We start from the raw sequence: 13,834 nt of genomic DNA, 5'->3' as shown, positions 1-13,834 counted from the left end.
TCCAGTCCTCTTGCCTGGAAAATCCCATGGACAGAGAAGCCTGGTAGGCTGCAGTCCACAGGGTCGCTAAGAGTCGGACACGACTGAGAGACTTCACTTTCATGCATTGCAGAAGGAAATGGCAACCCACTCCAGTGTTCTTGCCTGGAGAATCCCAGGGACGGAGGAGCCTGGTGGGCTGCCATCTATGGGGTCGCACAGAGTTGGACACGACTGAAGTGACTCAGCAGCAGCAGCAGCAAGTGATAAATAGGGCTTCCTAGGTGGTTCAGTGATAAAGAGTCCACCTGCCAAGCAAGAGATGTGGGTTTGATCCCTGGATCGGGAAAATCCCCTGGAGAAGGAAATGTCAACCCACTCCAGTATTCTTGCCTGGGAAATCTCATGGACAGAGGAGCCTAGCGGGCTGCTGTCCATGGAGTCGCAAAAAAGTCGGACAAGACTTAGGGACTAAACAACCAGAAGTGATAAATCAAGGTCAGGGAAAGAGCATCAGACAGATGGAGTAGTCTGCTCTGAAGGGGGACAAGAAGATGGTGGGGCACAGGTGTAAGAGCCAAATGGGCAGGGGTCTCGGGGGGTCTCTGACAGGGCTGCGCTGCTTTGCTCCATGAACAATGAATGGGAAGCCCCTGCAGAGTGAGTCTGAAGCAGGAGCAAGTCACAATGCAGTTTGTTTTTTATAAGTGTCCCTAGGTGAGAGGTGGGGTGGGAGATATAGGGAGGGAACAGGGACAAAGGCATGGCCATTAGAAGGGCAACAGGAGGGGACCTGGCCATGATGGAAGTGTTTTGACCTTGACCGCATCAGGGTTGACATCCCGCTGCGAGGCTGCGGTAAGATTCAGCAAGAAGTTACACCAGGGGGAACTGGGATTCCTCTACTGTTTCTGACAACTTCATGAGGATCTACAATGATCCCAGAAAGTTTAATGAAAAGAAGTGTCTCCTGGTTTCAACATGGAGAGTGGAGGAGAAGGAGTAAGGGTGGAAGAGAGGAGACCAGTGATGAGTCATCTGAGCTGCCGGACCTTGGACCAGGGAGCGGGGATAAGAGGTGTGGATTGATTCCAGAAGTATCTGGAGCGTTCTATGGGCTGACGGATGGATGGATGTGGGAGGGGCGGGACTGGAGCAGAAAGGCAGATTCTGGCATTTTCCTGAGATAGGACACAAAGGAAGAGGAGCTGGTTTGGTAGTGGGGATGAGGAGGCGGGCCTGGCCAGCTCCTGGGTGGGCAGCTCAGGTTAAAGAGGCCATGAACGATCTAGGTAAAGGTTCTGAAAAAGAGAAATAAAGGTGACATTTCTCCTCTACCCCCTTCCCAAGTCCCAGTGCCTTCCTTCTAGGAAAACATCAGAGGGTAAGCACCTTTGGTCCGGTGGCTGCCCGGGTATCACACTTGGCGTCCTTTCTCTACTGGCCCGACTTGCTCTACCAGACCTAATGCCTGCCACCTGGGGCTCTGGGTCTGCAGGGAGGCTGGGGTCCCCCCCAAAGCCCCCCGCCCTCGTGCAGCCACCTCTCCCCTCCCCCACTCCTCCCTTTACGTCTGTGTATCTCCACAGGGGGCCTCTGCCTGCTTTCTAGCAGCAGCCCTCACTTTCTTCCTCTTTCTTTCACCTTCTTCCATGGCAGCTGGTGTGGGAAGCGGGTGGAGATGCTCAACTCTGCAGCCGGTGGGCCCGGAAACATGAGGCCTGCTGTCTACCATCTACTGGCTGGCTCTGCTTGGCTGAGCAGGTGTGTCCCCAGCTCTAGGCTGAGGGCTGGAGACAGAAGACTTGCCCTCTGGAGACCTCCCTGGTGGTCCAGTGGTTAAGACTTCACATTCCAATGCAGGGGCTGTGGGTTCAATTTCTGGTTGGGGAGGTAAGATCCTGCATGACTCATGGCCAACTATCCCCCGGGCCCCACCAAGAAAAAAGAAGACTCGCGGGCTGGCAGGAAAGGGCACGTGGAGAGAAGCATGCATACAGTGAAGAGCACCCTTGAAAACCGCCTAGCAAGGCGCCATATTACAGACCCGCAAGACAGTTTCCTTTCCGAGTTGGAAAAGACCATCACTGATAAAGCTGCCAACTTTCACTTAGGAGCCACGTTGCACAAACCAACTTCCCACATCTGTAAACGCTGGAACTGGGCTCAACACCAAGAGAGGCTGGATCTGGAAGGTTCCCAGGAACTGCCACTGACTGGGGAGCAGCAGGGCCAGGAGAATTCCTCCAACTCATTCCAGGGCTGCAGGGAGCTCCACACGCTCACTGCAGTTATTACTCTTAGTTTTCTGCCAAGTGTATATTGTTCTCATGGAAGCGACATGTGTACATGACATGACTCTTCTATACTCTTTTCCATGTGGCTAATCATGCCTGGCACAGTCCCCACTGTTCAAAGTCCTGAAGGAGAGGGTGGATGAGAGGCCCTTCAGATCCCTGTTAATTTTAAGATCTATTCTTCTCTTGGTGCAGTGGTAAAGAACCCACCTACCAGTACAGGAGATGAAAGAGATCCGGGTTTGATCCCTGGATCAGAAAGATCCCCTGAGGAGGAAATGGCAACCCACTCCAGTATTCTTGCCTGAAGAATCCCATGGACAGAGGAGCCTGGAGGGATACAGTCCTTGGGACTGCACAGAGTTGGACATGACTTGGCATTTCTATATCATTTTCTATCTATTTATACACATATATGCATAATTTTGGCAACCCACTCCAGTACTCTTGCCTGGAAAATCCCTTGGATGGAGGAGCCTGGTAGGCTGCAGTCCATGGGGTCGCTAAGAGTCAGACACGACTGAGCGACTTCACTTTCACTTTTCACTTTCATGCATTGGAGAAGGAAATGGCAACCCACTCCAGTGTTCTTGCCTGGAGACTCCCAGGGACGGGGGAGCTTGGTGGGCTGCTGTCTATGGGGTCACACAGAATCGGACACAACTGAAGTGATTTAGCACCAGCAGCAGCATGCATAATTTTTACATGAATAGAAACATACTATACATATTCTACAACTTAATATTTTCATTGAATAAAATCTTGCTTTTTTCCCCATACATCAACTAATCCATAGTATGAATATTCTATAATATTTTGTAACCATCTGCCATTGTTAAGCATTTTTAATTGTGTCCAGTTTTTCTATAACAAATATAACTATAGTAAATGTTCTATGTACATGTATCTTTGAATATTTATGTTATTTCTAGAAATAAATGAAAAGACATGGAATTGTTAAACATTCCAAGTACATATATCTGAATATTTATATGTTACTTCTAGAAATGAATAGACATGAAATTGCTATAATTTAAAAATTTTGAAACTACCACTAAATTGTCCTCTAAAAGTATTTAATAGTTTTCACTCCAAACCACACTGTTCCTCAATACGATATCTTAGGCTTCCCTGGATTGCAAGAATCCACCTGCAATGAGACAGACTTGAGTTTGACCCTTGCATTGGGAACATTCCCCTGGAGGAGGGCATGGCAACCCACTCCAGTACTCTTGCCTGGAGAATCACCATAAACAGAGGAGCTTGGCAGGCTTTAGTCCATGGGGTTGCAATGAGTCGGATACGACTGAGTGAATAAGCACACAGCACTACCACTAAATGGTCTTCCAAAAACATTTAATAGTTTTCACTCCCAACCACACTGTTCCTCAATACTATGTATTACCAATGTTTTAAATTTTTGCCAACCTGATATAAAGTTTTGCCAGACTGGCCAATCTGATATATATTTAAGTACTGCTTCTTTGATACTAAAGAGATTGAATATATTTTCAAACATTTAGTGGCAATTTCTATTCTTTTGAGAAACTTGTATATATTTTTAAATGTTTTCCATTGGGTTGTTTCCATGTTTCTTGTAGATGTTTCAGTTCAGTTCACTTGCTCAGTCGTGTCTGACTCTCTGCGACCCCATGGACTCTAGGCCTCCCTGTCCATCATCAACTCCTAGAGTTGGCTCAAACTCATGTCTTTTGAGTCAGTGATGCCATCCAACCATCCCATCCTCTGTCGTCCCCTTCTCCTGCCTTCAATCTTTCCTAGCAACAGGGTCTTTTCCATAGAGTCAGTTCTTCACATCAGGTGGCCAGAATATTGTAGATGTTTAGGAGCTCTTTTATGATGGATATTAATTTTTCACTGTAAATATTTCTCCTCATCTGACACTTGTGTTTTATTTGTATATAGTGTCTTTAAATCAGCAAGTTTTTTTCTTTTTTTAAGGATGCCTTCTGGGTAGTTAAGTTTTGCTCAAGTAGGTCTTCTCTGCCTAACAATTATACTTTTGTGGAATTTCTTTTTATTTTCTTCTAATACTTCTATAGCTTTACGTTTTATGTTTATCCCTGGAATTTCTACTAACTTATGATACAGACAGGGCTCTGGCTTTACATTTTTTCCAAAGGTCTTGGTTTCAGCTGTCTCAGTGCCAATTACTGACTATTCTTATCATTTCCCACCAATTAGAAATACCACATTGATGATATATCAAATTCCAATATACACACACATCTCTCTCCCAATCCTGTTTTTTTCCATTGATCTACATGCGTATTTTAGCATCTATTAGGATCACACTTTCTTATCACTGTATCACTGTAGTATGTTGTGATGTCTGATATGAAACATCCACCGTTGTCCACCATTTCTATTACCACCAAATATTTTTTAGCTATTCTTTTTTTAAAATTGGAGCATAACTGCTTTAAAATGTTGTGTTGGTTTCTGCTGTACAATATCACTTTTTAAGCTATTCTTAAGCCTTTTTTTTGCTCCTATACAAATTTTATAAATGGGTCAAATTTCATTGAAAAAAATCTATGACTTAAGTGGGTTTGCACTGAATGTATAAGATAGTCTGAGCATAGCTGACATCTCAGCAATATTGAGGCTTCTCATCCAAGAACACGAATGTCCCTTCATTTATTCTTGTTTTAAACTTGCATGTAGCGATTTATAGTTTTCTTAATCAGACTTTGCATATTTCTTAAGTTTATTCCTGGGTGTTATAATTTTTGTTGCTACTGTAAGTGGTATATTTTTCCATTACATTTTATGATTGGCTTTGGTAGTAAGCTATTAACTGCAGTATATTGGGACCTTGAATATGGATGCTTTAATGAGTTCTTTATTCGTTTTAATGATATTTAGTTGATTCTTTAGAATCTTCTATTCAGAGAAGTATTAAGGAGCTGCAAAGATAACATTTTTATATATTCCCTTCTAATATTAACTCTATTTCTTTTTGTTGTCTAATTTCACTGCTTAGAGTTTCCAGCACCTTGTAGGACTAAGTCTAACACTTGTTAGTAATTTTGAAAGGGACAACTCTAAAATTTTACTGGTAAGCATAATGCTTGCTTTAAATTTCTGGGAGAAAAAGTCTTTATTAAGCTAAAGAGGTTTCCTTTTATTCTCTACCTAAGACTTATCAGAGATAACCTTTGAATATAATCAATTCATTTTCAATGTATTAAAATAGACTGTAATTCTATTCTTCACATAAAAGCCACCCTCTTTTGGCTGTAAACGTCAATGACCATATACTTTCTTCCACATAGATGGTATAGCCATCAGAAACCTCTGATGCCATTAAAGTTGGTGTATGTTAAAAATGTAAAGCTAGAAATATTTTGGGGAGCACATTAAAAAAAAAAGCACATATTTAGGCTGTTGTTAATTTAATATGAATCCCTCACCTTGAAATCATCAGGAATGAGGAGTTTTGATGTTCGTAGAAAATTCAAGATATATCTGAACATCTGTCCATCTCTGTCAATGAAATAGTGCTGTTTGAGACTGTCCAAAACAATGGGCTCTGTACCATCAAAAAGTCTTCCGATTCTGTGATAGGAAAGAGGGAACAGTGAAGACAATTAGAATCAATCGTTCGGCCACTAAGACTGAAAGCTACTGTTTTGTGTCACTGTCAAAGGCAGCACTTTTGAAGATGGCAGTCAGGGAAAATCACCCGCTACGTAGTTATGGTTCCCTGAGAAGTACTGGCCCCTGCTTGATAAATATCTCAAGACCAGACAATTCAAACTAGTCACAGGCTTTCTCAAGTAAATCCTATTATTCAGTGTCTTTTACCTGTAAAGAAGATGTTCCTGACATGGTGATTATGGCTAAGTGCTGTCACTTTAATGGAAGATCATGTCTTTCCCTCTGTGTTACTTAAAACAACCTTCTCTGCCATTAAAAAAAAAAGTGTGATTGCTCCCAAGTATCTTTTAAACAGAGTCTACAAAAAAAAAGTGCATTTTTGTTTTTAAGAAATCTGTTTTCTGAGATTTCCCTACCCATAAGTCCCATATTTTCTAAAAGTAAAGCAATGTCTATATGCTAACATCTACATTTAATTATAAAAATGAATCACTGAGAATATCACTCATCTAAGAGTATATGTTTTTCATTAACAATATGCAGTCTAGTTTCCTAGGTCTCAGCAAAAATCATTTGTAACAGCCAGGAATCATTATAAAATATAAACATTTGACCACCCAAAAAATATGACCTAGTTCTGGAACATAAGTGGCAATGGGTAATTTTTAAAAACAGGAATCCATAATATGTGTTTCCTGTTTACAGTTAACATTTGAAAAGGGTGCTATAGTTAAAGCATTTTGTATCCAATATCATTCATCTCTTTAAGGCAGGCTGAACCCATACACTTTAGCATACACTCAGTTAATAGAAAGTGGTCACATCTATACTATGAACAACTAGAGGGCTGGCTAACGAAAAATAAATATCCTGTATCAGAAAATAGAATTTACACACTTGAAATCTCTTCCTTTGCCAAGAGGTACATTTGACTTTCATTAAAAGTGTAGGCAGGAAAATGGTTCCATTTTTAAAGAAAAGATTTTTGTGGAACTCATAACAAGTCTCTCTCCAATTTGGAACACCATTTTATTGCTCTGATGATGATTTTGAAATCATTCATTTCCTAGTCTTATTTTTGAAATGGGACAGATATAATGCTAAATTGATAATTCCATCCCTCTTAAAATACAGCAAACAAACCAACAAATAGGAACGCTGCTCCCCTCTTTCCCAGGAAAGAATGACTTGTGAGTGAATGTGCTTCAATAACAATCTTTTAAGGATAATTAGAAAACTCCTGTCCTACCTGAAGGTAGTAGGTGCAAAGAAGAAAGCAACTAGTCAGTCAGATCATATCCTTAAAACCCAATACATTTTTCTCAACTACTGTTTTCATCCAACTTTCCGTGAATTGAGGGTGATCATGCAGGGTGTAGATTACAATCATCCAAGGATTCTTTGCATGCTACCTTGTCATTCATTTCTTATAAACACATCAATCAAATGGTAGACTAGGTAAAGAAGAGGCAGTAAAACTGAAACACTCTTAGTCACTTATTTGTAGTGTTTCCAGGACAGTTTGGTGCCAGATGGTAAAGAATGAGACTTGTGTGCCTGTTATTAAAACATTTTACTCTTCACCGTTAATGATAAATTTACAGTTGACAGTGGAAGAAAAGGGAGCTATATTTATTAACTGCTTTCTATACACCTTGCCCTCATCTAAGCACTTTATGTAACAAATCCATTATCCTCCTTTTAAAGATGAAGAAATAGGCTCAAAATGATGAGTAACTTGCCCAACTAGTTAAGTAGCACCTGGGGGAGTTGGGTACAGTCTGTTTGATCTTACAGGGGCCTCCCCACAATGACTGGAATGAAAAGAATTACCACTACTGAATGAACACTTTAGGTCTAGAGATTTCGTGTCTATCTTAGATTTGTTTGGCAAGAGTTTTACAATGAAATCCAAACGTGTACCCTGATTATTTTTGTGGCCTGAGATAAATTAATATCAATGATTACAAGTCACTTTACTAATGAGATGAAAAGTAAATATTTTATTCTTAAATAAATCCCAGGCTTTTAATTTTTAAAAGCTCATTTTCAAAATCTAGGCTTGGAAGTGAGCCAGCACAGAAAGTGATCAAATAAATCTTCACGGAGTGAATGAGTAAAGGAGTGGCTGAAAGAGCAGAGGAATGAGGCTTGGCCATTTACGAGCTGTAATCTGAGCGAATCAACTTCTCTGCATCTCTATTCTTTTATAAAATTACCCCTTTTCTCAGGGTTGATGAAAAATCAAAAGGGGTCATGGCATGCTCAAAAAGACAGCAAAAGAAGGCACCCCAAAATAGCAAATAAAAATTTCTAGGAAAACAGCTCTTTGAAGCCTGAGGGCAGTTTAGGGTACAGGGTTTAAAGGAGTAAAAGGAACAATCATGGCTGAGGTGTATTGTTACAGACCTTTCCAAGATAGGAGAAAAGTGTCATGTTAAGTGGCAAGGAGATCCAACCAGTCCATTCTAAAGGAGATCAGTCTTGGGTGTTCTTTGGAAGGACTGATGCTAAAGCTGAAACTTCAGTACTTTGGCCACCTCATGTGAAGAGTTGACTCACTGGAAAAGACTCTGATGCTGGGAAGGATTGGGGGCAGGAGGAGAAGGGGACGACAGAGGATGAGATGGCTGCATGGCATCACCAACTCGATGGACGTGAGTTTTATATAAGTGAACTCCGGGAGATGGTGATGGACAGGGAGGCCTGGCGTGCTGCTGTTCATGGGATCGCAAAGAGTCGGACAAGACTGAGCGACTGAACTGAACTGAAGTGGTTTTTAGGATACTATCAAAACAAAAACCCCACCACCAGCAGATAACAAGAAACTGCACAGTTGCAGTAAGAAGCGCCTTTACATCTGATTTAGCTGAAATAGCAAAAATGCAAAGGCAAGAGGAGGGGAAGTCTGAAAGGAGACTCAGCAAGGGGACAGGAAGGTGGCTGTGGCCCTTGGGTGGGGCAGTGGGAGAAGAGAAGCTGGGAGGAAGAACAGGATGCTACTTGACAGATTAGAAACCCCACCATGGAGCTGTCTGGAGTACCGGTCAGCAAGGCCCGGAACCTGCACGGCCCGGAACCTTCACTTCCAGCTTGCTCCAGGCAAGGGAGGGCGCACTCTGCACGGAGGGCGTGGCCTGAAATTGGTGGGAAAACCCTCCCCGCCGTTGGTGCCTCCTGTACCAAAGGCGAAGCAGCATGGTTGACGTGGGAGCCGAGAGGCAGGGAAGAGCTCCTGGCCGCGTCAATGCATGCACATTCCTGGCTGCAGTGAAAAGCCCCTCGGAAAAGAGAGTCCCTGCGTTTGAGTCAACAAATGTTACAAGTAAAAAAAGGAGACACTGGGCTGATTTTTGCTACCTTTAAAAGGAGGGAGGTTTTAAATTTGTGAAAACAATGCGGAAGGGCAGGGTGGTGCCAGCGATCGTAAACTGGGGTCCTGGGTCGGTTTCAAGGTTGAATGTGCTGTGGAAAAGCATTGTTTGGCTAAGCAAATAGAGAGGAACATCGACACAGGCTATATTTCTTGTGGACACATGAATGGAGTTACAAATCAACTGTTGTGACTTGTAAACTCTGGTGCCTGAAAACTCTGTGGACCTGATTACAGTTTACTAACCTTGGAGAACATTCCTGTTTTTCAACTGACCAAGACCAGGCTGGCTCCAGATGATGTATGACTGCCTTTTTTAAAAAAAAAAAAAAAAAAACAAAAAAAACAAAAAACCACTCACTGAACCAAGTGGCAGTACTGAGAAAAACTTCCTCCCACAGTTTTATTCTTTTGACATTTATTTTTTAACATTCTATTTTGGACAGTTTCCCTGTATGCCAAAGCAGGGAAAATAGGATAATGAACTCCCATGTGTCCATCCAGCTTCTAAAGCTATCAATTCTTGTTCAGTCTTATTTCACCTGTACCTCTCTGGATCCCTCTCCCCGCTCTGGGATTTTTAAAGTAAATTGTAAGCATCCTATCATTTTTATGTGCAAATAATTCATTAACTAGAGGATTGGGCTTCCCTGGTGGCTCAGATGATAAAGAATCTGCCTGCAATGCAGGAGGCCTGGGTTCAATTTCTGGGTCAGGAAGAGTCCCTGGAGGAGGAAATGGCAACCCACTCCAGTATACTTGTCTGGAGAATTCCATGAACAGAGGTTACAGGTCACAAAGAGTAGAGGATTATAAAGGTTCACTTAAAATACACATTAATAGACATTCAAATGTGCTCCTCTTTCTTGCTTTTTAGAGTTAGAAGTCTGTTGATTATGCTGCAAATAATGCAGCCCAACCACCAAGGAAATTAAGTTTCTTTTGGTGAAAAGTTAGTCTGCTTCCTCACTGTGGCTCCCCTTCTCCCCAGCATTAAAGAATGGTCTTAAATGAAAGAGACCTAGCTTAGTGTGAATATTAGTCACTAAGAATTTATTTTTTCTTGTGTATTCAATCATTTATAGGACTTAGGTTCTCTGATGTAACTGTGACTCAGTTCCTTAAGAATTTGCTTTCCTGGGAATTCCCTGGCGGTCCAGTAAGTTAAGACTTCCCACTTGCCCTGCAGGCAGCATGGGTTCAATCCTTGGTTAAGAAACTATACATCCCACATGCCATGCTGCATGGTCCAAAAAAAAAAAATTTCTTTTTTTTTTTCAATTGTATAGTCACTCAGTTATTTGCTCATTCTTTCCACCAATACTCACTCAACCTGATCATGTGAAATACAGGGAATGCAGTGGTGAGTAAACCACACTCTTGACTTTCATGGAATTCAACAGTCTATGGGGCTAGGAATGCAGATCAAGTGGTGTGACTGAGTGTGCAGTGGGTATGCAGAGTGGGCTGTGGGAGTACTCAGGGAAGAAAAAGAAAGTTCATAGGAGAGCCTGAATGATCAGCAGAAGCTGGTACAGAGGTGGGAGCTAAGGTTAGATAAGAAAAGACAGGTGTAGGGAAGACTCAAAGGCTTGAAGGTGGAAAAAAACACTGCCATATGATTACTCTCCACTAGAGCACAGAGACAGGCCAACTGAAAAATGAGACGGGCAGCAGAAATCAGACCATGAAGAGCTGTGTAAGCAGGTCAAGGACTTGGGGTTTGGTTTGGAGGGCGACGGGGACTGATGTCAGGCTATGCTCTCAGCAATGTTTAGGAAAAGAGCAAATTTAGAAGTGAGAAAATCAAAACACTATCTGAGATCACATCTCCCCACAGAGGCAGCTTGCAGTTTATCCAAGTCCTGTCTCCTTTCCCTTGTTTCTGACTATGTCATTTGTATAGAGCAGTGCTTCTTAACCCTGGTTGCACAGTAGAATTACCTAGGGACCTTTTAAAAAATACAGATGCCCAGTGCCAGATATTCTGATGTAACTATTGCTCAGGGTTTAGACCCCAAGCATCTGCATCTCTTAAAACGCTCCCCAAGGAAGTTTAATGAACTGCTGAGTTGGGAACCAGTGCAAAGGCAGATGAGCAGAGAGAATAAAGAGGAGCAAGTCAATGTCGTCAATTTGAAATAATCTCAAGTTGGTCATTCTGTCACCCTGAACTGTCACAGCACGTTTTCTTAATCAGCCAGCCACATTTTTAGAGGTTAAGGATCACCAGCATGACCTAGATCAACCTCCCATTTTACATATGGAGAAATGACTCAAGGATGCACAGCTGGCTAGACAGAGTTGGCAGACCCACCATGCTGCCCCTGGAGGGGGGGGATGGACAGAGGATGGTCACATTCAAGTCTATGAGGACACCTGCTCTAATGCTAGTTACTATCGATTGAATATTATTACGTGCCAAAGAAGGAGCTGCCTGCTTTATGGGCTTCATTTCATTTCATTCTTACAATGATCCTATAAGGTGACCATATTATTCCCATTTCACAGATGAGAACACTAAGCCCACAATGGCCATCACTTGGCTCAGGCTCCAACCTAGGTCTCATTCGAAAGCCTGTGTTTTTGACCCCTAAGTATACCTCCTTTTCATTTCTAATTAAAAAAAAAACCAAAACCCTAAAAAAGCAAGAAGACAACAAATGAACAACATCCCTTGGGAAATGCACAGTTTTTATATAATTCAATAAGATTTTGCTAGTGTTGCATGTTATCTCAAGAAAGCTTGATTATTACCAGCTTTGTGGGGAAGCTATCATTTACTTAACAGCTGAGAAAAAGTTGAAGCTCAGGGAAATTGAACCAAACCAGACCAAACCAAAACACCCCAAGACTTCAGAGGTTACTTTCAAACTGTTGGTACAACTATGACATAATAGGGGCATAAGAATAGATGGGAAAGTCAAGATTCTTAGGACAACGAAAACTTCTTCTGGGTTGAGGCGTATACCTGAAATGGCGTATTTCAACTCCATTTACCTTGAGCTTGCGTCCCATTACGTGCAGTGCCCCTACATTTAATTCTGCCAACCCCTGTGGGAACAGTCACTTTACAGCTAAAGAAATTTAGCTTGGAGATGCTTCCAACTCTTCTGAGCTCCATCCACCCAGTGGTCCTTGTGCTGTCTGGTGAACCCCACGCCACATAAAGCACCATGGCAGGCAACATAGCACCTGGCCCTACTTTACCAGAGGCAAGCAGGTTAATCCTTTCAACTCTTCGGAGGAGCTGGTGCACACATGGTAATTACAGGGGAGGGAGGCGGTAGGACAAGGGCCTGTGGGCAGTGCCCATGCTAGGATTAACTTGCTCAGAGAGGGTGGAGAAGACCCTGCCCAGGGGTGGGGTTGAGAGCTAAGTGCCAAAGACACACCAAGGGATAAAGACGGTGAGAAAAGGCAGGACACGGGTTGTGGAACCTTTCACCCACTCAGCTCTCCTTTGCCAAGAAAAGCCTTTTCTTCTCCACCTCTGGGCTTCCAAGCCATGGAATATATGGTTTGAACTTTAGGAAAAGGTTTCCTTTAGTTTTCAGTCCAGATTTATTTTGCTGGTGAACCGTTTCAGAGGCAATATCCAAGTGACCTCTTGAGCATTACTTTTGGTGGATATTTTTAAATTATAAAAGCAATAATTACTCATTGTTAAAAACTAGAAAAGCACAGAGGATGAAGAAGCAGCAAAATAGAAAAACAATCTGTGACGAGTTCACCAATCAGTAGGATATTACTTTTTTTAAAAATCTGATTTACAGCCTCTTTCTACTGAATAATTTTGTTTTCAGAAGCACTGTGGCTTCATACTTTTTCGAGCCTACTAACCCAAGTTCCCTGATAGCTCATTTGGTACGGAATCCACCTGCAACGCAGGAGGCCATGTTTTGATACCTGGGTCGGGAAGATCCGCTGGAGAAGGGATAGACTACCCACTCCAGTATTCCTGGGCTTCCCTTGTGGCTCATCTGGTAAAGAATCTGCCTGCAATGCAAGAGACCTGGGTTCAACCAAGCTTCTGTCCTAATAGTTGATACCTAAGGAAGACAGCAGATGAGACAGAGGGCTGGGGGAAGGTGTGTGTTTGTGCAGATGTGTAAGTGTGTGGGTGGGAGTGAGTGTCTGTATTTGTAGGTGTGGGTACATGAACGAGAGGTGTATAGGAAGCTGTCCCTGCAGTGGAACCTAGACTTGGAACAGTAGGGAAGGAAAGAAAAGCAGAGAAAAATCAGCACTGGGACTTCCCTGGTGGGCCAGTGGCTAAGTCTCTGAGCTGCCAGTGCAGGGGGCCCAGGTTCGATCCCTGGTCAGGGAACTAGATCCCATGTGTAGCAACTAAGTGTTCCCATTCCACAACAAATACTGAAGATCCTTCATGCCAAAACTTAAGACCCTGCAGAGCCAAATAAATTTTAAAAGTTTTGTGTGTGTGTGTGTGTGTGTTTTTTAAAGAAAAATCAGCACTGCAACCAAAGGATCCCCTTCCCTCCTTTCTGCTGGGATGGGAGAGCAGGGAAACAGAACAGGTGGAAGGGGAGAGAAATGC

The 13,834-nt window shown here is 42.6% G+C and overlaps 1 protein-coding gene across 6 annotated transcripts in view; it reads right to left on the bottom strand.

Annotated features, from left to right (window-relative positions):
• KCTD1 (potassium channel tetramerization domain containing 1) overlaps positions 1–13,834 on the bottom strand; it is a 206,251-nt gene that overhangs the window by 17,515 nt on the left and 174,902 nt on the right. For 5 of the 6 annotated variants that reach the window (XM_027960825.3, XM_027960826.2, XM_015103615.3 and 2 more), the window contains exon 3: positions 5,714–5,858. The exons of the other annotated variant lie outside the window; for it this stretch is intronic. In XM_027960825.3, the coding sequence (XP_027816626.1) occupies positions 5,714–5,858 (145 nt within the window). The remainder of the gene's footprint in view (positions 1–5,713; positions 5,859–13,834) is intronic. 6 annotated transcript variants of the gene reach the window in all.

Source organism: Ovis aries, chromosome 23 (assembly GCF_016772045.2).
Source record: "Ovis aries strain OAR_USU_Benz2616 breed Rambouillet chromosome 23, ARS-UI_Ramb_v3.0, whole genome shotgun sequence".
Taxonomy (NCBI): Eukaryota; Metazoa; Chordata; class Mammalia; order Artiodactyla; family Bovidae; genus Ovis; species Ovis aries.
Note: the sequence above shows the minus strand (reverse complement) of the source record. Positions and strands in the feature narration are given on the sequence as shown.